Source organism: Nannospalax galili, unplaced genomic scaffold (genome assembly GCF_000622305.1).
Source record: "Nannospalax galili isolate Female #2095 unplaced genomic scaffold, S.galili_v1.0 scaffold351, whole genome shotgun sequence".
Lineage (NCBI taxonomy): Eukaryota > Metazoa > Chordata > Mammalia > Rodentia > Spalacidae > Nannospalax > Nannospalax galili.
Window position 1 is genome coordinate 3,278,494 of NW_008330327.1, and position 24,622 is coordinate 3,303,115.

The window sequence follows — 24,622 nt, forward strand, 5'->3', positions numbered from 1 at the left end:
TACTACAAGATTGGCCACAAGGAAAAAATGGTTTATGCTGGGCAGAGCAACAGAGACATGGGAATGCTCTGGCCTGCTCACTTCTGCAAATGATGAGAGACTTGCACAACTTAATGAGAAATGAAACTGTGGAGGAGTTACTTGAGAGACTGGACATGGATGTATAACTTCCCAACAATAAAAAGGTTAAGATATAAAAACCGTCAATTTTTGAATAGGCTAGGGAAGCGGTAAATGAGAAGGGTCCTAGACAGAATTCAGAGAAAACACAAAATTAGATGACTGACATGCATCCACATATGCCAGCAATGAAAATAAATGGGAATGGATTAAAATCACTTGTTAAAAGACAGATTGAGGGGCTGGAGAGATGGCTCAGCATTTAGGAGCACTGGCTGTTCTTGCAGAGGATGTTGGCTAACAATTGTCTGTAACTCCAGTTACAGGGGATCTGATGGCTTCTTTTGTCTCCACAAGCATTGTATGTACATAGTGCACTTACATCCATGCAGGCAAAACATTTAATACACATAAAATATAAATATTTTAAAAGGCATTGATTTAAAAAATATTTTATTTTTATTTTATATGTACGTGTGTATTGCCTGCATATAGGTAAGTGCACCCGTGTCATGCAATGCCCGCGGAAGACAGAAGAGGCTGTCAGATCCCCTGGAACTGGAGTTTCGGACAGTTTTTGGCTGTCATGTGGGTGCTGGGATTCGAACCCGGGTCTTCTGCAAGAGCAGCCAGTGTTTTTAACTGCTGAATCATCTCTCCAGCCCTAAAAGGCATTGGTTTTTAAAAAAATTTAAAAATATGGCTATCTGCTTTTTACCAGAGGGAACTTTTTTTTTTTTTTTTTTTGTCTTTTTGAGACAGCCTCAGCTGGCCTGGAACTCACTATGTAGGCCAGGCTGGCCTTGAACTCACAGAGATCCGCCTGCCTCTGCCTCCCAAGTGCTGGGATTAAAGGCGTGCACCACCACACCTGGCCAGAGGGAAATTAAAAAAATATATTATTCTTATTTTATGTTTGTGAGTGTATTGCCTGCATGTATGAGTGCACTGGTGTCATGCAATGCCATGGAGGTCAGAAGAGGGCTTCGGATTCTCCTGGAATTGGAGTTAAGGACGGTTCGCAGCCGCCATGTGGGTACCGGGAATAGAACCCGGGTCCTCTGCAAGAGCAGTCAGTGCTCTTAACCACTGAGTCATCTCTCCAGCCCCCACCAGAGGGAAATTTTTACAAGAAAAAATAAAAAACAAACCCTGAAGAAATAGAAAATGATACCCTGGGTGAATTAAATGATAAGCAGGAATTAGGCACAGCAATTCCCTAAGAATTAAAAGGTACTGTGGTTGACCTGGCAGCTAAGTGCTCACCGGTGGCCTTGACACGAGCAACTTCGTCACCCAGTCCGCCTAGGGGTGAACAGTGCATGAGGGTGGAAGAAAGGAAGAGGAGGAACCAAGTGGAGGGAACAGACTTCCAGTTAGGGGATTTATCATCTGTCGAACCCAGATAAATAATAAAGAATCCAGAATAGAGGGTGATGTAGGAGCAATGGACCATTCCTAGAGGGGGATGTCCAGGGAACCTAAGACACTAGGGGAGACAGAAGCAGACAAGAATACTTTCCATTGTTTCATTTCTAATTTATTAATTTGTCATTACACAAACAGTACATGAATGCATATTCAAAAACATCAAATATTAACAGTTTCAGCTAATGCACACCACCAAACTACTGTTAACAGTTTGGTTAGCATCCTTCCAAACCTTCTCTATATATTTATATTGTACACAAATAGGTACTTGTAGAAGTACACTGTACAGTATTATGTGTGTGGCATGTATTAACATCAACAATATTGTGTGTATTACATGTATTTCCCTTCAACACCCCCCCAACTTTTTAACAAACTTAACATGGCATCCTAGAGATCTATGTCAGCACACACTCCTACTTTTTTCACTGATACCTAACATTTTATAGTGTATCACACATCCCACTGTCTTGATAGATATCTTGACTTTTCCAATATTATACTCTTAACAAGCAAAGCTTTTGTCAAGTTGCCTCATGGACAAATGTGTTTTGTTAGGGTATATATTAAAAATTGAACCTGTTGGGTCACAGGTATGTAAAAATCTAAATTTCAAAGGATATTACCCAGTTGCCTTTAAAAGTGGTTGTTCGAACTTGTGAGATTCTTGTTCCTCCACACCCTTCCCAGCTCATACTTCATTAGGATCTGAGATAGTTTGCATTTTCATGTGCTTTTGCTTATTTTGCTAGTTGAGCATCTCTTCATTTATTTGTAAAACTACTGGCTTACATGCATCATCAAGGCTTTGAGTTTCAAAAGTAAACTCACTACCAATCTAGCTGGAGTTTTAAATTTTTTGAGAATCTAAGCTTACTTTCTCCCTTATGTTGTCTCAATACTCTGTTGACCAATTCATTTCTTTCCCTATTGATCTGAAATGTCACATTTGCCATTTACTCAACATACAGACTTGTATTTCTCTCTGAATTCTTAGTTCTAGTAGAGATTTTTGGTATCAGGTACCTGAGTTATTTGCTGAATGGTAGCTGATTATGTCAGCCAAAATGCGTGTGTTGCCTATGAGAGAAGACAATATAATTCAAAACACGTAAATTCTAGTCAAGTTAGGTTAAATTAGACCCATTATTTACAAACTTAAAGAGTATTAAAAAATGTGTAAACTTCTTTCTCAGATTAACTTTTTTTTAGGGGGTGTACAGGCTCAGTGTAGAGGTGGAAGGTTTTCTTTTGCCTGTTCCCTGTTCTAGAAGCATTATTTGATACTAAAGTTTTTTGGTGATTTAAAGCTATTTCCTGGCCAATGGCAAAGGGTTTCACATGACACAGCAAATTACTGCTGATTTTTAAGAACCTCTTGTTTAACAAACAATATGAGGTCTACAAACTGATGCTGATCCTAAGTTAGTGTGGTACTTCAATTTGTGCCTTCATACTGGACTCAGCTCCTAGGGGGCAGACCTCATGTCACATACATCCTTTTATCCTCAAACATCCACTATAGTGCACAGCACCTAAATTGGGATAGAACTGAATTGTATTTCAACATTTCTAAGAAATAAGAATAAATCCCGAAGTATTTCTGCAAAACCTATTTTGGTGCTTGATAAAGTTATACATATTTTTGTCTATGCAAGACCTTCTGAAGTGATTTATAGGATTTTTTTTTAGCAGGAAACTAGAACTAGACACTGGCCTAGTACATCATCTGTGGCAAAATGTTCCTTTTATCCACGAACTTCCTCTGGCTTATCTATCTACAGATGTGCTGCTTGTGAAATGAAAGCAAACACTGGTCTGGAAACATTCTTGATTGCAGTAGGCAAGAATACTTTACAATTCTTTTATGATGTAGGCATGCTTAAAAGGAAGAGAGCTCTGCTTTCCTCATGGGAAAGCTGCCTTGTGGCATTTGCTTGGTCTTTACAATTAAACTATTTTTCCAAAGTTAGCAGATGTCTTTCAAAGGGATACCTATGGCTTCTGTGGGCATGTCTTTGTCTTAGTCTGTAAACTTAGGTACTCTGGATCCATGACATTAGGTAGTGGGAAACTCCTCCAACTGCCTTATTTATCAGTTTCTCTGGCAAGAGGAAGGAAAAATAAAGCTAACTCACCATCCCGGTATATTGGACAAATTCAATGGCCAAGTAGAAAATAACAGCTTCTTACTTTGCCATTACCAATCACCAATCCCAAAAGGCTGTCTTGTTTTTGACGATTCCATTAAAAAAATAGGAGGGAAAAAAAAAAGAGTAGAGGTCTGTGAACTTTGATTTGCTTTGTATAGTGCCTCACTTAGAACTTCCTACTTTTGAATATAGCACGTCAGGCTACAGTAGTCCACTAAGGGAGCCCTTTAGAGTAACCCTACCACCTACAAAGGGAATACATGCATTTAAAGAGCAGATTTTGATAGAGAAAGTCAGTGGCCTGGTATAGAAATGAGACAGGGATGAACTCTGCAATGTCAAAAGGCGGGGGGGCATCGATCTAAATAAATATCAGAAAATACTAGTAATGCTAGAAAATAGAAACATGGGTTATTGGGTGGCTTACAGGAGGTGGGAGAAAAGCTCATTGTGCATAAACTGAGGACTCACAGAAAATGTGGTAGGGCTGGCCTATGTCAAAGAATAAAACGCAAAATTTAGGGAACTCAGTTCTGACTTGGATTGTCAGTACCTGCAGTGAGGTCAGAACTCCTATTATCCCTTCCAGGGAGCAAAATCACAGAAAGCTGTGGAATTACGCAAATCCTAGCCACCACAAAAGGATTAAGTTTACCTTGGGCTGAATTTACAGGGGCATAAAATGATCAAGGTCCTCTATTTCCCTTACTTTTTTGTTAAATTCTTGCAACTCAACAGGGAATAAAGACATTGATTTTGTTGTGATTCATGGCTACCAGACATAAGACTGAATCAAAGTTAAGTATTGATCGAGGCTTTTTTCCCTGAAGGGGCAAGAAAAAAAAACATCTGGTATTGGAATGGAATATTCATTGAAAAATGGTAAAGTTCTAACACAGACTTCTTTCATAAACTTCACAAAATTTGCCTCTTGTCTACCCATGTTTTTCTTTTTTTGATCGTCTAAATGATCAAAAATTATTTGTCTCTAGTTTCAACCTGCCAGTCTACCCCCCACCTGCCACTGAAATGAATTGAGCACATCTCACTGCTAACAATCATTCGATGAATCTTAAAAAAAAAAAAAAATAAAAAATAAATAAATAGCTGGGTGTGGTGGCGCACGCCTTTAATCCCAGCACTGGGGAGGCAGAGGCAGGCGGATCTCTGTGAGTTCAAGGCCAGCCTGGTCTAGATAGTGAGTTCCAGGACAGCTGGGGCTACAGGGAGACCCTGTGTCAAAAAGACTAAACAACAAAACAATGCCCCAAATGCCCAAACCACCACAGTTGGTGGGACAGTCATTTCAAGTTTCTCTCTCACAAAATTCTATGGCTGTCTTGAGGAACCTCTTGATGCTTTAAGAACTTTGTATAGGGTTTTCTTAGGCTTGGAATGCCCTTCCTCTTCACCCCTGAAGACTCAGATGTCACCTTTCAGGAAACCTAGCCTGACAAATCCATCCCTGATTGTATTTCTTGACACACTGTACTGGTTGACTTGCCTACAGCTTCAATTAAACTTTAAGGGTTGAGCTTTTTCCTTTCAACAGAATTAAGTAGAATTCAGACATGTCATGAAGACTTGCTTCCAGAGCTATAAAGCTTTATCTAACCTAAGAGTTAAAATAGCCAACACTTATTTCCCCAAACTTTGTTTTGTTGGCTGCAGTGAGCTTATGTTGGAACTACCTAAAAATAATTTCTCCAGGCAAAGTTAGGTTTTAGTTGTACACGCATTAACCATATCAGAAAATTAAACCAAAAGAAAACTTATGTAGTAGCACCTTCATCTATAGGCATTGGACTGAGAAAATTAAAGGTAGATGACATCCTGTAAGACTATGCCCCCCAAATTGGAATTTCAATTAGTTAATATTCTAGCTACTTAAGAGACTCTAACCCCAAGGAAGATCTAATCTAAATGATGTTTACATTTCAAACACAAGAACAATACCTTGCCCACCTTTATTTGTTCCTGACAAAGTTTAGAGTTTAGTGTACCTTATATGAACAAGTTGAGATGTAAACTTCATTGCACAGCTTTAGGTGGGGGACAGGGCACGGGAATGAAGAAAGCTCTGGGTTCTGAGGGAAGGAGTGGGTAACAGAATACAGGCACAATTTTGCACTTTTGAACATTGCACCTTGAGTTAAGCAACATGCCATTGAACTGGAGTTTATTAATATTTAAAGCTCTTAATATACATTGCCAAATTACGCTCTGGAGAACACAGGAAAGTTCACCTACGACATCGATTTCTGCCATTTAAGAGACATAACTGGTTAAAACAGTAATTTGCATTTCTTAGGTTACTAGAGCTTGAACCTTTTGAAATCAACTTTACTTCTTCTGTAATCATTTGTTAGGATTTTAAAAAATGAGAAGCAATTGCTGTTACCATTTTAACCCTTAAAATACCAGCCATTTCCTCGGTGACTACTATTCTACCTTAGAGTGCTTTTTTTTTATCCCTAGAATAAAAACTCACCTCTAACAAAAATCCCTGCCCCTTTTTTCAGTGCCAGAGACCAAACAAGGACCCTGCGCATCCTGGGAAGCAGTCTCCCACTGAACTATATCCTACCCCCATCCTCTTCTAATATGAGCTTTCCTTTGTCTGTATGAAGTACCGCACTATAGCAATGGATGGGCACACCCCGAGAACCTTTTGGCTAACATTCCAACAACTGTTTCACATTCTACCTTGCCTATGGTGGCTCTACTAGAATATCACTCTATGTCCTTAGGGTTACACACTCAAGTCTATGTACTTACCTACTTCCTTTAAATATTTCTAATGTTACTAATTAACATTAAAATTCTGTTTACCGAACAGTTTCCTGTAGCACAACTAGAATATAAAATATTTGGTGATGTCATATACATTTAAATTTTATGCCTTTTGTTGGTGGCTAAAATGTTTCAAATAGATAAAGAACATTTAACTTCTTTTAACATGGAGAGCTAACTATGTTCCTCATTAACTCTTATTAGCTAGTGGGCTACAGATACAGGACATGTTAATTTCTACAGGCACCTTTCTGAATTCAAGTAAAAGTTTTGGTAGACGAGGATTTCCTATTTGTATCATTAACAGAGTAAGAATATTGAGTACAAATATTGCTCACTGTTCTTGCATTCTTTAAATTATTTTACTTTGAAAATTTAAGAACTATCATTGTCATCAATAACATCATAGGTTTTCATTTAAGGAATATTTTAAACTGTGAAAATACAAATCTAGTCAAATTTTGAACACATATAGAGCCAAATATTTCAACAAAACTGCAGTTTAATTTCAGAAAATGTGTTAAAATATATTTTTTACATCAATTTCTGACATACACTTAATGTGTTAGTATACACAAATGATGCTTTCTCTTGAAACTGTATTTATGAAATGTACATTTTAATTTAAATACTCAGTATACACTGCACTTAATCTGCATGTTGCATTTATTAAATACATTAAAATCTGCAATGTAACAAAACGTTTTCTGCATATGAAATTCAAAACACCATTTTAAATGAACAAAAGATGGCTCACTTCATTTTTGTTTTTTGTACAACTAGTGTATTACACACTAGCTCAGTTCCACCATACGACCTGTTCGTTCTTTATTTGACATTGTTCACAGACTAGTACATAGTACAATAAGAGTGCTGGATAAAACATGAGGTACGAAAGTGGTTCAGAGACTGTAGGTCATGCAGATCATGCTAGACAGCAAAGGAAATTGTGACCGAGAAAACACGAACTAAAAATACATAAAGAATGTGCATTATGAAACAAAACAAAACAAAACTCCATTACACAGCTTTGCTTCTTTGGTTACAAAGTAGGTTGAACAATTCACAGCTTTTTATTCCCACCCCCCCAAAAAAAAAAGAAAAAAAAAAAAAAAAAAAAAAAAAAAACAAACAAGAAATGTTGAAAAGCAGAGGAATCGTGGCAATTTCTATTAGAAAGTAGAAACAAATGAACAGTTTTCTTCATGAAAATAGCCCAATTATTTATTATATCACAATAACTGGTGACTACCTGTACAGGTGCACTATGTTCTTCATACTTACACTATACAAAATTTACATTCAAGCTGGATCTTTACTAGTGAAAATAAATACCAACGGTAAATTGCCATTAGTGTTAGAAATGTGCCAGGATTCTTTTGTTCAATTATTGCCTAAACATTTTATTTATTAAATGTAATCCTGTCTTTCAATTCCTTTACTGATAGTTACTCAAAAAAATTAAAAAAAGTTCTGTGACATTGTTCATGTACATTATGAAAATAGCAGCCCTGTAATAAATAAAACACAAAATAAATGAAAACTTACGTAGGCAAATGTTACTGATATTGAAAGAAAAGTGGCTCTTTCAAACTGTTATGTGGTAGGAAGGCTCAAGGTAAATCCATGGTAATAGGAAACATGGAAGAGCCACCAAAACTTCCCACTCATGCGCACCAGGTAAAATGCTGACTTTGCTTGCTTTAATAAACCCCATCTACTATTCTCCTTGTGTACTGATGACATAGAAGTGGACATCAACAGTGCTGCATGACATCTTAGAGAGAGGAAAAGCTCTTGTAGAATGATTGTCTAATACTGAAAAGGCCAAACACACGACCGAAGCATGGCTACTTGCTTTCGTATAAAGTGGAAAGAACACCAGTGGCACACAAGGAAAGATTGCTTTCAGTTTTTTCCTTAATGAGGCTTAAGAAAGCTTTATGCTGAGGAGACATTCGGCTGCTGTGGAGGTTGCGTTGGCTGAGGAGGCTGTGCTATCATTGCTTGCTGTTGAGAAGTGCTACCAGGATTGGCCTGTTGGGCTGGGAGCTGGGATAACTGATCATTGTTTGAAAGAGATTTTAACAGTGCATTTTCTCGTTCAAGTAAAGAGTTTCTTTCAACTAATTCTTTTATTTGTTCCTTTAGAACTTCCACTTCTTCTCTTACTGCATACATCAAATGGCTTTTCACCAGATCCTGTGAAAAACAAAATTACGAATGTCAAAAAGAGTAAGGAGAGACAAAACTATTTAGTTTTAGACTAGGTAGGTGCCTTATACACAAAGAGGTTTTCATAATTTTATTTTCAAAAATTATTTTCCTTCTCTTGAAGAGGTTTTCATAATTTTATTTTCAAAAATTATTTTCCTTCTCTTGTGTTTAATGTTCCTGCTGTATTTTGACTGGGCCTGTGGGAAATGGGGAGTCTCTTTTTTAACTAATGCAGAAAACTCTCATTTCTTTCAAAGTTTAGAATGAGTATGACAAGATGTTAGATTAAGAGACCAGAGAAGTAATAGTCCAGTGGAAAAGCTGATAGTCAACTAGTCACAGCACTATTTTAGAAATTAAAGAGCCATGTATTTTCCAACTTTAAATGAACAAAATGATACTACTTTTCAACTGAGAATATACTGCATTTAACTATGTCTACTTCACTCCAATGTCCCCAACCCATGGTAATAGAAACACAAAAATATTTGCTCAGTACTTGTGGACTAAAAATTTTCAATGTTCTAGCATCTTCTAAATTGCACTATCAAAAAATAAAATTTTTTTGGTTTGGTTTAAAGAAATTAGCTGTGGCTGTTAACTTGACAAACTCCAAATGCTTTATACAATCAACAATGAAATAAGAGAACTAAACACGTACTTACCATTGCTTGTTCTATTTTGTTGTCAATGGCTACAACACCTCCCCCAGATGCACTGGAAAAAATCAGAATATTTCATTAAATTATTCCTAAAGATTTAAGTGCCCTTCCAACTATTAAAGTAACGTAAAAGACATTTGTGTTTTACCTAAAACCAAACATGATAATTTAAAATAAGTTATTAAGTCTATTTTTACAATTTCAATACTCAAGACTTCTAACTTTTAACATGAAGATCTTGGAAAACGAATGACTTCTAAAAATCCTCTGTAGTCCCAATATTTATAATCTGCCTAATGACATATATATGCCACTTTAAAACTAACCCCCAATTTTATTTAGGAGTTCTCTTGAGTGGTCTTAATACATTAAAACTGAAAAATGCCTTTTTTGGGGGGGCAAACTATATTTTAACAACTAGGTTTTAAGTGTGTAGAAATGACTTCTAAAAACAATTTAGAGGACTTTTGGAAGGGCTGGTTGAGAAGGAATTCAATATTTTAGTAGACCTACATGCTTTGACTGTAGGTTATTTCCTGCAAAAATCAGTTTTTCTTGGAAATAATTCAAAATAGTCTAGCTATTACGTACATCCCAAGTTCAAATACCATCTTAGCATTTGTATGATAATGACACAAGATTAAATTCTTTGGTGGTTTGTACTTTCCCATGTATTAAGTAGTAAGAAGAGCAAGAATCTATAATACTCTTATTGGTATTTTTAAATTTTGAAAAAATATAACTAAAAAAATTTCTTATAAAGGAAAATCTGATACGTCCTTCTATCAGTACAAAAAAATCTTTTTGGTTTTCTGAATAAAACATTTCCAAATACTCTTGACAAAGTATACTGTACCTGAGAAGATTTTGGTGCTAAAATATCTGAAGACTATTTTACTTTGAATGGTATGGGCCCTTAGTACTATATCAGATCAAGGCTCAGAAATAACTCTGTTCCATGTAGTTGTGCTCTTTAGATTTGTAATCCAAGTAGGCCTGGCTATCCTCTTGGGTTCTGTTATTCAGAATTTGTGTGATCTGCAGCAAATCATTTATTTAACTTCCCTGAACCTCAGTTTCCCCATATGTAAAATGAAGGGATTAGTGTTCATACTTCAAAATGGACTTCCCACTTTGAAATCTTTGTTTATTTGAACACTAACAGCATTAGCCACAGCATACTACTTTACTTTTTGCTGCTGCTAAGACAGAAAGGGGCTCTGTATAATGAATATTCAGAAAGGATATTCGATCACTAACCAACACTATACACACACTGGCTTTCAATAGTTGTACAGGTGTGCAAAGTAAAGTAGGACTATACATAATTAAATTACAGACCAACTGTATAAACTATATGGCTTTAGTGTAAAAACTAATAAAAATATTTACCACAAAGAGAAAAGATGGGTGATAGGCATTTAGATTAGCATTTGCTTCAGAATCCTAGTTTATACTTTCTCTATTAGTACTTCTACCAAGAAAGAGTGCTACTTCATTTCATGACGTGAATACATTCTACTCCTTCAACACACTGGTTTAAACTACTACCTATAGTACCAGTTTTATACATTAACATTAAAAAATTGTAAAAGGGGTTTTTACTGCTTCATTTTCTTGTTAATTAAAATCAGCCAACGAGTTTCCAAATTATTCCTGTAGCTAAGAAATAATTAGCATGTTATTCTTTTTGAATGCTGATCTAACATTCTGGTCCAGAATGTTGCTTGCAGCAACAGAAGAAATGGGTTTATAAGATGGGTGTATAGAAAGTAAGTATCCTTAAAAGGTATTAACACTCCAGTTCTGTTGAGCATTGTACTGTAACAGAATTAGATCACAGATTTACGTTACAGATGAAATTACTACCATTCTAATAACCTTTGACTATTTTGAATGCTGTTAGTCAACAATTCAATTCCTATAACAATATTTTCAAAATAGCATGCACCAGAGTCATCTAAAGGTCTTGTAAACCCAAACTGCCGAACCAAAAAAATGTACTTATTTTCTAAAAAATTTATTTTTATTTTATGTGGATGAGTGTTATGCCTACATGTAAGTGCACCTGTGTTGTGCAGTGCCAGGAGGTCAGAAGAGGGCATGGGATCCCCTGAACTGGAGTTATGGACCATTGTCAGTCACCATGTGGGTCTTCTGTAAGAACAGCCAGTGCTCTTAACCACTGAGTCATCTCTCCAGCCCTCAAAAATGTACTTCTAACTAGTTCCCAGAAGGTGTTGATTCTGCTACCTGACCATGTTATGAAAACTGGCTTACAGTGCTGAAACTTACAGAAGAATGAACACAAACAAAAAGCCAAAGAAAATCCTATCCTATTTTTAAAACGTCTTGACTTAGTATATGAATTTCATGACCACTGCCTTAGACGGTCTCTTATCTTCCATATATATTATGGTCTTATGTAATATTTACAATCTGTGGAACATGTTTTCTCAGGTTTCCTTGATTTTGCAGAAACTGCTCCCTCATCTGGAGATGTTCCTAGTCCCAATTCATGTGGCTGTCTTTCACTTGCCCTTTAAGCTGTCTCAGTGCTTCCCTGCCAATTCTTCTGGGATGCTTTTTGATTCCCTAGAGTAATTATTCCACCCCTCCTTTGGTCTTGCAATATTCATACTTAGAAAAAAAGCATTATATATCTTAATCCTGTGAAGATTAAATCAGTTTAAATAATACTTGGCATAGTTCCTGGCTCACTGAATGTTCAATGCATGCCAGTGATTATTTCTACTATCCTAATACTACTGAAGTTGACTCTAGTAGATTGAACTTCTTGAGGGAGGTTCCATTATCTTTAGGGAAGAAGTGAGCATAGTGTTTGACACATAAGGGCTAGAATGCTTTTGACAGTAATTAGAGATGACAGTAATTTGATTTGAAACAACTAATGACTTGTTATTAAGAAGCCATTAAAATTCTTTGAATTCAGTAAGTTAGTTTTCAAAGTGAAGTTCCTTTGAAACAGATGCATAAGCATTACCTGGAAATTTGCTAGAAATGGATATATTTGGATCTTCCCTAGAACTACTGAATTAAGATACTCCTGGGATGAAGACAGGTAATGCATTTTAATAACTTCTCTAGGTGATCCTGATAGAAACTAAGCTCTGAGAACCACTGCTTTACACAGATACTTTATTAGTATCTTTATAATAAAGATAATAATATTGCAGTCCTAGGCAAATTGAGGGTATTATTCTATTTCAAGATCCCAGAACATGGCTTAAACTGTTTCAACGAAGGTAGTGCTTTCTATGGTGTTTGGTTAGCACAGCGATTCAGCTTTTTTTTGAAAATGGGAATGATCAATGACGCAGAATAATTTTCCCTTCAAGTCTGCTTCCATCATCTAATATTGTGGAATTATACCTTAATTTCTTTTTTTATTATTACATTCACCACTTTGTATTTTGATGCTTAAACAGTTTTTGAATTTAAGCTCAAGAGAAGGTTTTCTTTCTTTTTTTTTTTAAATCTGTACTATACAGTGTATATACCTATCATACAATTAGGTATCCCAAGTTGAACCATAAGAACGAACCATGTATTTCAGATTAAGGAGTGTGCATGTGCATATATACACACACTCAAACTGAAGTAAGTCCATTTTAAACCAAGTGCTATACAATTACTGACACAGAAACAGAGACAATGAAGAGCCTAGAATCTTGTTTAAGCTATTATTAAGTACAAAATAGAAATCAAAGGATGGCCTTCTATTATGGACCATTCTTTTGGGGGAAAAAATAAAATAATTTTGATTAGCATTTGTAGATAAATTAGAAGTTGTAGATAAAGAGGGTATGAACAGAAATACAGATTGTGGAAAGATAGTAAGAATGACTTAGCTATATGCTTAGCCCCGAGTTTAGTGTTTATAAAGCCAATTGCAATTGTATTCTCAGAAACAATAGAAGTCACATAAAACAGAGTGTGGCTTTCCATGCTGCACTTTTAATCCATCCCAACTGGCTCCCACCACAGCTTTTCCTCCCAGATTTCCTTACTCTTATATAAGAGATCATGATCACTTGCGGCTTCACTAAGAGGCGGCCAGAAATGAACCTCCCCATTCACAAGCTAAATCAGTGAGGGCAAGGTCATCTAACTTTATTTCACATTATTTAGTAAACGCTATATGAAATAATTTTTTTTGAGACAGGGTTTCCCTGTAGCCCCAGCTGGCCTGGACTTGCTTTTGAACTCACAGAGATCTGCCTGCCTCTGCCTCCCAAGTGCTGGGACTAAAGGCATGTGCCACCATGCCCAGCTAATAATTTTTTCTTTATCTGTAATAATGTAGATGGATACAAAATAGCTTTCTGCCTAAAATAAGACAAACATAAAAGACAGTACAAATTAATTTCTCTAAGTGGACATATTTTCACTACTTTGTCTCCTGTCTTCTCTATGTCAGTGTTAATGAACAAATCAATAGGGCAAAGGAGAAAATAACTGATGAAAAATCCACTTTATGGCAGATACACTATCTTAGTTACTCCTAACATAAGACTGAGGAACATCCTCATTTTATAAATGAGGAAACTGAGGCCAAGGAACTTACAATGCTAGGATTTAAACCTATACCTAATGTCAAAATATAAGAACTTTTTTTCCTAGGAGTAAGTCTGTGAAAGAAAGTACCTACCTATAGTGACCTAAAATAAATCACAAGCTGTACACATTAAAGAGTTCTTTAAATAAGTACCACTTATTATTGTTAGTTGTGGAACCATAAAGCATGGATCCAAAAACTAAACCATGTGTTTGCAACATGTTATTTATCTTATCTAGCACATTCTCAGAAGTAAGTAGTTCTGCTCTCAGAATAAAGGAGGCAACTTCTTAGAAAATGCACTTGCTCAGTGATCTTTGGACAGTCTAGTATAGTACCTATCTGCTAAGAACGAAAATGGTTTGGTTTATCAGAAAGTTAGTATTTTAAAATTCTGTGTATCCTCAAGTAGAAAAATATAAAAAAGTTACCTTGTTTTATTTGAAGGTCCTTCTAACTTTCTGAGTCACAATCACAATTATAAATACGGTAAAGGAACTCCTTATAGAATCAAATCTTCTGTAATAAATCAATTATTTTGAGTTGGCAATTTTGGCTCTTTATGATCAAGCTCCCCTCTGCAAAAGAGGCCAAACTGATTCTTCGTAAACTCCCGAGTGGAAGCAGCTACAATCTTTCTAGAGGTAAGTTCTTAATAGTCGTATTTCGTTTACAGTAAATGAACTACATTTCTGCCACTTATTAATGTAAGAGATGTATTATGGCAGGGCTGGAGAGATGGCTCAGTGGTTAAGAGCACTGACTGCTCTTGCAGAGGACCTGGGTTCGATTCCCAGCACCCACATGGTGGCTACAAACTGTCCTTAACTCTGGTTCCAAGGGGAATCTGATACCCTCCTGACCTCCATGGCATTGCATGACACAGGTACACTCACAAACAGGCAGGCAATACACTCATACACATAAAATAAAAATGATAAATAAAATATATTAAAAAAAGATGTATGGCTCATTTTATAGACAGAAAATAAAACTGTAAGCTGATGATCCCCAAAGACTAAGTCTAATTAAGCTACAGTTCAGCAAGCCTGGAGGTTAAACTTTTTTTTTTGTCTTTTTCAAGCAGGGTCTCCCTGTAGCCCAGGTAGTCCTGGAACTCACTATGTAGACCAGGCTGGCCTTGAACTCACAGAGATCCTCCTGAGTGCTGGAACTACAGGCATGCGCCACCACACCCGGCTTAAACATTTTTAAAAACCTACCCTTCTGTTGCAAATGGGGCCTAAAAATATTTACAGTTCAACACTTAAGAGTAATTGTCCCTTATAAGAGTCTAAATAGATAAAATCCATATAGAATTAATCTCTAGGCAAATGCAAATCTCCATGGTTAAGAAGAAAACATTAAGACCCAGGCATAGCTCAATGATTACAATGCTTGTCATCTACTCTGTTGTTTTAACTATGTAGCCCAGCGTAACCGCAAACTTGTGATCCATTTACCTCAGCCTTATAAATACAGGGATTATAAGTATGTGCCTGGGACACAAGAAGTGATTTTGAAGTTGTTATTTATATTGAACAAGTAGATACAAAGGCTATGCCAAGACTTCTGGGATGATATTCTGGTGAAGTAACCAGTTTTACAAAGGTGTAATGAAAGCGTTTCACAAGAATTATTAAAAAATGAGGTAAGTACTTATGCAAAGATTCATACTCATTGTTAGCATTTTCTATGAAAATCTTGTAAACCAATGCGTCAAGATATATTTAGAAAATCTAGCTAATTTTAGGTCAAATCTCTGGCCAGGAAAAAAGTGTTTAGATGTTTAGAAGGAGGAAAGAAGGATCCATGGCCAAAACATGGCAAGGTCCTAGTTTAGATAGTTCACAGTCACACAAGACATTATGGGGGAGGGGGAATGGTGATGAATTCATGAGTCCTTCCTGTATTTGTGTTTGTGAACAAATTCTTCTGGATCTTTTAAAATATTTTAAGACATATTCACCAGGTAAGGAAATTAAATTCAAGGCATATAATAAAAATACCTGCAATCAATTTTATGTTCTTTTCCTACCTTAGACTCTCTTTGTCCAAAATCAACCATTATTTGTATAATGGCTTTAAAAAAGCTCATTTAGTAAGATTATCTTTAATACTCTGGAATGAGAAAGGCCTAATTATATTTCTGAAAAATATTTAAAAAGCCAAAAAGGTTTTCAATAATTTTCCTATAAGTACTTCTAAAACTCTGGAAGGAAGACTCAGAAGCCACAGTTTAAAAACTAGGAGAATTCACACTGACAGTTTATAAGGAATGAAAAAAATAATCAGTACTTCATTCATAATAAAAATAAAAATTAACATTTTCCAATCCAGATTCTTCCCCCAAACACTCTCTCCCTCTTCCTTTCCTCTGCCTTATTATTCACTCTTTGGATCAGTAAGCTCACATTTGAGGACTTATCATATACACACAGAAAGGTGGGGGAGGAGGGAGGAAGGAGAAATTCTGTGTTTACTCATTATAGCACTATTTGTAACAGCAAGGTTTCTATTAATGAACAAGTGGTCAACTAAATTATGGCATAACCATTTAATTGAAAAGTATGTATCTCTGAAAAGAAAAAAAAAACACTGAGATGCTTTTACTATGTGTTGAGGGCATCCTGGACATCTTTAAAAGTAAAGCTGGGGCTGGAGAGACGGCTCAGCGTTTAAGAGCACTGGCTGCTCTTGCAGAGAACCTAGGTTTGATTCCTAACACCCACATGGCGACTAACAATCATCCATCACTCCAGTTCCAGGGGATTGGACATCCTCTTCTGATCTCTGTGGGCATTGCAAGACATGGATAAATCTACTTACATATAAGCAATACACTCATACCCATAAAAAAAAAGTTGAATAAGTAAAGTCACAGATGGGTTCACAATATATATCAGTTACATAAAAGAATAATATATATTGTATTTGCTTGTGTATGTGTGCAAAGAAACTGCACATGCACACAAAGAAAGTGGCTGTTTGGGAAGGTGGGTGAATGGAGGACAAAGATGCAATTTCACTATATTTTTAGCGAATAATGAAAAACAGATTCCAAAATGACTGAAGGAGGAGTTACTACCCTGTGTATCAAGACATGAACAAATGTAGACAGGAAAGTAGAAACAGGGGAAGGGAGAAGTATTGACTCCACTATCTTCTCTAGGGACTAATTCATTCTGCAAAATAAAGCCTTTAACTTTTTTTCACATTTTGTATGTGTGTGCAGGCGCATACATGTAGGCATGTGTATGCCTTGGCACATGTATGAAGGTCAGAGGAAAACTTTGAGTCAGTTCTTTCCTGCCACATATGGGTTCCAGGGATCTAATTCAGGTCCTCAGACTTGGCGGCAAGCATCTAACCCAAAATTAAGTTTTAAAAAATGTATTTCATTTGTTATTATTATTGTGTATGTGTGTTTAATATGAGTGTGAGGGCACGTGTGCCACAACAAGCATGTGAACCAGAGGTCAGTGTTTGGGAATTGGCTCTTTCCTTCCACCAAGTGGGTTCCAGGAATGGAACTCAGGTTGGTTGAAAGCACATTTACTTGCCAAGCCTTCTTGGTGGTCCCAAATAAAGTATTTTATTAAATATGAAACAACATTTAATATATGTGGTATCTGTGATTTGCAAGATTTATGTTCTTAATTTAGGTAGGACTGTAACTATGTAAAAATACAGTGTAAGTATACTGCTTATATTGCTTATACCTATCAGTATTACTTATCTAAAGTCTACCAAATTACATAATAAAAAGGTTAAAGACCCATTCCAAATAAGTTGAAGATAAAACTAGTATTAGTAGTGTCTTCTTTTCTGCATCTTTCTCCATTTCTAAGTTATGATATTTTGAGGAGAACTGTCCCAATATTTGCCAGTGTAATTCTGATATGACTGTAGTTTTTCTTGTGGAGCTGCTCCAAGGACATTTCAGTGGATGGAAGTAAAGAACCAATTCCTATAGACTGTCTTCTGACCTACAGACCCACTATTTATCTAAGTATAGATAATTGTCAGTCATATACTACTTTCCCCAGTTTCGGGAAGTAACTTGAAGCACTCAGCACTATAGTATCAGTTTTTTCATTTGGATTTAAGTCACTTGCTATGTATCATTGAATTCTTAGTTACATGCTATTATCAGAAGGGAAGTACTGCTGTGTAAACAGTAAAATGAAATCTTCTAAGAAAGCTTGTTCTAAACGTAAGCACTTCAGCACTGGAGAAAATGCCACTCTCCACCTAACCCCTTTTCACATCCTTCCTTATTTTTCAGTCTGACTCAGAAGGAAGAAATAATCTTTAAGTTTTTCAAATCTTGCCTAATGTTAGTTGAACAATAAGTAGGGAAGCTGAGAATGTAGCTCAGGTGGTAGAGTGCTTACCCAGGCTTTGGGTTCAGTCCCCAGCCTTGCATAAATGTAGTGTGGAGGTGTGTCTTGTAATCCCAACACCTGGGAGATGGAGGTAGAAGGGTTAGGAGTTTAAGGACAACCTTGGCTACTAGTAGAAGGCAGCAGAGTTGGGGGATAAGTTAATGAATAAGGTCATTTATTCATCTTAAGTAGATACTCCATGTTCTTAAACTTGAAGTAACAGAATATTAAACATTTTGATAATGTGAAATATCTGGATTTTAATTCTGTTAAAGCTTCACTTTTGTATCAGTCTTCAGTTTTTCCAAAAAAAAAAAAAATGCTCAAAATCAAGCTGGGTGTGGTGGCACATACCTTTAATCCCAGCACTCAGGAGGCAGAGGCAGGTGGCTCTCTGTGAGATCAAGGCCAGCCTGGTCTACACAGTGAGTTCAAGGCCAGCTGGGGCTACAAGGAGACCCTGTCTCAAAAAGGCCACAAAAAATATGTATTTGTGTCCCCCAATATCCTTCAGTGTGGATCCATCCACTGGGCCATGCTTCTGGTTTTAATTACACATTTATTTTGTGTGTGGTGAGTCTAAGTGCAATGATGTGTATATAGAGGCCAGGGGACAACTTTCAAGCGTTATTTCTCTCCTTCTACTATAAGGGTCCCAGGATCTAACACAGGCTGTCTGGTTTAGCAACAAACACCTCTACCCACTGAGTCATCTTGCTAGCTCTTATAGCCAAGTATCAGAGGAAGAAATTGTAAATCCCAAATAAATTTTGCCTCTCATTTTCTATACAAGCACATCTCAGTAGCATTTATCATTTTTCTGGGTCATACTTTTATAGAAAATGAATTTCACTCAGGTTTTAATATACAAAGGCTGCCAGTCAATGAACATTGGTCGAAAAAGAAGTCTGGTGCTGGGTGTGGTGGCATACACCTTTAATCCCAGCACTTGGGAGGCAGGGGCAGGTGGATCTCTCGAGTTTGAGGCCAGCTTATAGTGACTTACAGGCCAGCTGGGGCTACAGGGAGTCCCTGTTTCAAAAAGACCAAAAAAATTAATAATAATAAAAAAAGAAGTTTGGCAACATTCAAGAGTTAGAGACTACCAGATGTGGAATTACTAAACACATAGTGTAGCTTTACCCTCAAGTAATTATTTTCCTTTGTAAACTGATTTCATTTTTAAATATTTATTATTTCTATTTTATGTGTTTTGCATGTATGTATGTAAGTGCACCCATGTCATGCAATGCCCAAGGCTGTCAGAAAAGGGTGTCAGATCCCTTGGAACTGAGGTTACAGATGATTGTTGGCCAACACATGGATGCTGCGAATTGAACCTGGGCCCTCTGCAAGAAGCAGCTGTGTGCCTAACTGCTGAGTCATCTCTATAGCTGATTTCAGAGTTTTAAAAAGTATAATCACATAAATATTGTTTCCCACTCTCTGTAGGAACCGGCAAGAAAAAAACGAAAGAAAGAAGGACACAGAGATGATAGATAGATAAGATAGATATAAGGTAGGTCTTAGAAAAAAGTTACTTAGACAAGGGGGAAATAGAAGTATAGATAGGGCATTCACAGGTATGAAACAGTACTGGGTATTTAAGGTAAAACAGTTTTCAAAAATGAAGCTTTGAACCTGTGCGAGACCAAAAAGATGAAAATGGAGAGGAACTCAACTATGATGAAGAAAACGTAAAAATAACGGGACAAGGTTTGAGTAAGCAGGGTTTGGATGATGGTAGTCTGTCATAATTAAGGTGGCCAGATTTGCAGGTAAGGCAGAGAGGGGAGTAAATGTGAAGTGTAGGTTTCATTTGAAATGTATGTCCTATGAATATAGGAAGACACAGGGAATAGGCATCTAGAGCTCCAGAAGAAAGTCTCAGGCCTACAGCTCTAGACTTGAGAGTTGTCAGAATGGGGTGGTAGCTCAACCTGTGGGAGAAAATGAACTTGCTTAACAGTGAGATGATAAAATGGGCAAAAACACTGGCGAAAAACAGCATAAGAAAAGTTATGGAATAAGACGGACTTATGAAGAAACATACATTTCCCAGTTCTGTTCTTTATTCCTTTTTTTGGGATCTTTTTGAGACAGGGTCTCCCTGTAGCCCTAGCTGTCCTGGAACTATGTAGATCAGGCTGGCCTTAAACTCACAGAGATCCGCCTGCTTCTGCCTCCCAAGTGCCAGGATTAAAGAAGTGAGCCACCATGCCCGGCCTCTTTATTCCTTTTATCTAATGGCCTCACATCTGCCTCCTCTTTCTCAAGTGTCTAAGCATACTTTTTCTTTAATTAAACAGTCATTCGTGAACAAATCCTCAGTCCCATTTCTACAACAGCCTTGACCAAAGTGAGAGTGAGACCATCTATCCCTTTGCAACAAAAGTAAGAGCCAAATAAAAGTGAAGACTACAAAATTCTTAGCCATTTTATGGCTGCTATTTCCATCTATGCTCATTACTTAGTGGTATAGCGATATTATTTAAAATTGCCTACTAGAAGAACCTTAATTCTATGGACAATACACACGACAAAATAAAAATTTTAGAGTAGTCACTAAGATTACACAACCAAAACATCTATTTTTAGGTTACTAGTTTTTCTTTGCTACTTTATATCCTTCATAATCTACTCTTAAAGTCCAGGGACAGTAATAAATAAAATGAAGGTTGTCAAGGGACAAATGAGAATATCTTGAGATTTTTGAATACACTGTTTGATTCTTGTTTGGATTAAAAGTTAATACCAATCAAGATCATTACTCCTTAAGGAAATGAACAGTGTATATTATTGAGAAAAGAGGGGGGAAAAACCCCCTCAAAATCTGGTCTCTTTACTTTGCCCCCCCGCCCTTTTTTTTAAAGATAGGATTTCTTCAAGTAGCTCAGGCTGGCCTCAAACTTAAAATCCTCCTGCTTCTACCTCTGGGCTGCTCTGGGTGTGTGCACCAACATGTTTGCCTCTTTATTTGGCTTTTGACAAATCAATGAATGTTTTGCAGTTGAGATGTTTAAAAAATGTACTTGGATTGACAATTAGCAAACACCTTCAACAAATATAAAGACAGCACAGACTAAGCCTAACGCTGTCGAGGTCGTCACTCACTACTAAGCCCTTTTTGCTCTCTATTTCATGATGGGGGCCAGACATTCTGAAAGGAAAACAGTTTTTCTCTCAGAAGTTGCCTAAGTAAAAAACCGAATTCTCAAGGAATATTAAAGTGTTCAAGAGCACAGGCTTTGGAACGGACAAGCTGTTCTTTAAGACAGGGTGTTGCTACACAGCTGTGATGGCTAATCGTGGTTGTCAACTTGACACATGGGAAGAAGGAAGCTCAAATGAAGAACCACCTCCAACAGACTGGCCTGTGGACATGCCTGTAAGGCACTTTCTTGATTGCTAATTGATGCAGGAGGGCCTGGCCCGTGTACCGTGGGCAGTACCATCCTTAGGTAGGTGGGCCTAGGCCGCTATAAGGTAGCCAGTAAGCAGCATTTCTCCCTGGTTTCTGCTTCAAGTGTTTGCCCTGCTGAGTTCCTGCCTGGCTTAAATTCCTAAATGATGGGCTATAACCTGTAAGATAAAATGAACCCTTTCTTCCTCGAGTTGCTTTTGCTCATAGTGTTTATCACCCACATAGCTAGCTAGAATGATAAAATTTTACAATAGCTGTTCATATCAGCTTGTGTAAAATCTTAAATTTCATAAGATTTTATTTACTTATTTGTTTATTTACTTATTTTCTATCATGATCTGAAATTTGCTATATCAATTTAGGCCTAAGTCATCTGAGATGGAATATCTCCCATTTAGGTCCTTGTTAACCTTCTTGTCACTCTTGTCTTGCCAAAACTCTTGACCTTTGATTCTTCCATGGATACTTTTGTTTTTCTTAGCTTTATAAAATGATCCCTCTTAAATTGAAACCTTAAAGGCAGGGACTACCCATTTCTAGGGTTTACCTATTATAATAGTCTACCTATGATTGAACATATTACTCAATTACACTTTTTAAATTCAACATGAATTGGTGCTATGCTGTTTGCCAGGAGAAAGATGTAATTAACCAACCAGCTATTTAAACTATTAGAAATGACTAGTGCCCACCACTGAAACACAATTAAAATGGGCAGTTCTCAAGAAACTTTTCTCCCTAGTAAAGTTAGCTTAAGTAAAAAGCCAGTAACTGTAGTCCTCCACACTTTTTAGGTAAATCGTTATGTCTGGTTTTATTCATTGAGAAAAGTATAGAAGTTTCTATATGATACAGGCAAATGAACGATAAACTTATGCCAGTGAAATGTGGCAATTTCATACATTGAACACACTAATGACAAATAGATGACTCTGTAGTGAATAAAACGGATTTTAAAAAATTCCTAATTTTTTGGATAAAAATTTTGACAAAGATTTTTCACATTAGTATCAGATTCAGACAAGTCATTGGTAAATCTAGTTGAGAGTCTGAAATGTATAATCATATCTAATAAATATCTATCCATGAGTTCTTTTAACTAACTAACTAACTAACTAACTAACTAACTAACTAACTAACTAACAACAATGTCAGTCTACCTCTCTTACCATCCAATCAGAAATGATTCTCAAGGAAGGAGGTAAAAGAAACCAAGTTATCTTGAAGGTGAGCAGAGCAGGACAAAGATTTGCAGATTTATTCATCAGGTAAAAACAGCTCATTCATACTGCCATGCCTTATAAACAAGTGGGAATTTTCAGTGAACTAGATTTAGGAGTGTAAACAAATCCCAAGATACAATACTCTTTTTACATTTTTGGATTTGGGCACAAATAATCCCAGTAAGTCCTTGTACTATACATATAATCAATGATTGAGAAGTGGAGAAGACATCCTTGTGTTATAAATTAAGTAGTATCTCCTTACCATTTTGAAAAAGAACTTCAGTACCATGTTTACATTAATATACTGATGACCTACAAGATCATCAACTGAAGCCTATATTTATGATTAGGATAGCTATAAAAACAGAGAATAATGTACCATCTTTACTGTTTTCACAGAATTTGTAGCACAGCTAATGCTCTCTTATATGTTCTGTGGAAGTAATCATCTGGTTCACATTATTAGACTTTCTATTCTATAGGAAAAGTTAATGAAAGCATGAGATAGGGAGAAAACCAACAGGGCACCAGGTAAATATCACTGGGGCTGTCCAAATATTTTATGACATACTAGCAGGTATAGCTTTAATTTTTAAAATTTTATTTTTTTATTTTATGTGTATGAGTGTATTGCCTGCATGTAAGTGAGTTCACCTGTGTCGTGCAATGCTGCGGAGGTCAGAAGAGGGTTTCGGATTCCCTTGGAACTGGAGTTAAGGACGGTTCGCAGCCGCCATATGGGTACCGGGAATAGAACCCGGGTCCTCTGCAAGAGCAGTCAGTGCTCTTAACTGCTGAGCCATCTCCAGCCCCTGGAAGGTATACCTTACAGATACTAAAGATACGATTCAAATGGGGGACAAGTGTTTAGAATAAATGATCACTAAATACCCTTCTGACTCAGACTTACAATTCTACACTCAGAAGATAAACTCTGAAGGGTGGTAATGAATAAATGGTTTTGGATCTAAAGTTTATCCAGGTTTGAATCACAACTCCATCACTTTTTTTTTTTAAATATGTGTGTGTGTGTGTGTGCGCGCGTGTGTGCGTGTATGGGCAGAGGATGACCTTGGATGCTGTTACTCTAGCAGTGTCCACTTTACTTTGAGATAGGGTCTGTCACTGGCCTGGATTTCACGAATTAAACTAGACTGGCTGGCCAGTGAGCCTAAGGGATCCATCCACCTGTTTCTACTTTCCAATAGCTGGTATTACAAAATGTGTACAATCACATTAGGCTTTGTTATATAGGACTTGGGAATCAAATTCAGGTTCTTAAGCACTTACTGAGCTATCCCCCGATCCTACTGGCACCATCACTTTTTAAAAGATACAACTTCAGACAAAAAAGGTAGATGGAAGGCCGGGCACGGTGACGCACATCTTTAATCCCAGCACTTGGGAGGCAGAGGCAGGCGGATCTCTGTGAGTTCAAGGCCAGCCTGGTCTACATAGTGAGTTCCAGGACAGCTGGGGCTACAGACAGACCTTGTCTCAAAAGACCAAAAAAAAAAAAGGTGGATGGCACCTGAGAAATGACATCTGAAGTTGTCTTCTTAGCCTCCACAAAACATTTCACACACGCAAACACACACACACACACACACACACACACACACACACACA

At 36.8% G+C, this 24,622-nt stretch overlaps 1 protein-coding gene across 1 annotated transcript in view; it reads right to left on the reverse strand.

Moving 5' to 3' along the window:
• Positions 1-1,644: 1,644 nt before the first annotated feature.
• Positions 1,645-24,622, reverse strand: part of Tsc22d2 (TSC22 domain family member 2) — a 58,587-nt gene continuing 35,609 nt past the window's right edge. The window contains exons 4-5 of the mRNA XM_029569180.1: positions 9,380-9,431; positions 1,645-8,699 (exon numbers count right to left, since the gene is read on the reverse strand). Coding sequence (XP_029425040.1) covers positions 8,439-8,699; positions 9,380-9,431 — 313 coding nt within the window. The 3' untranslated portion in view covers positions 1,645-8,438. The remainder of the gene's footprint in view (positions 8,700-9,379; positions 9,432-24,622) is intronic.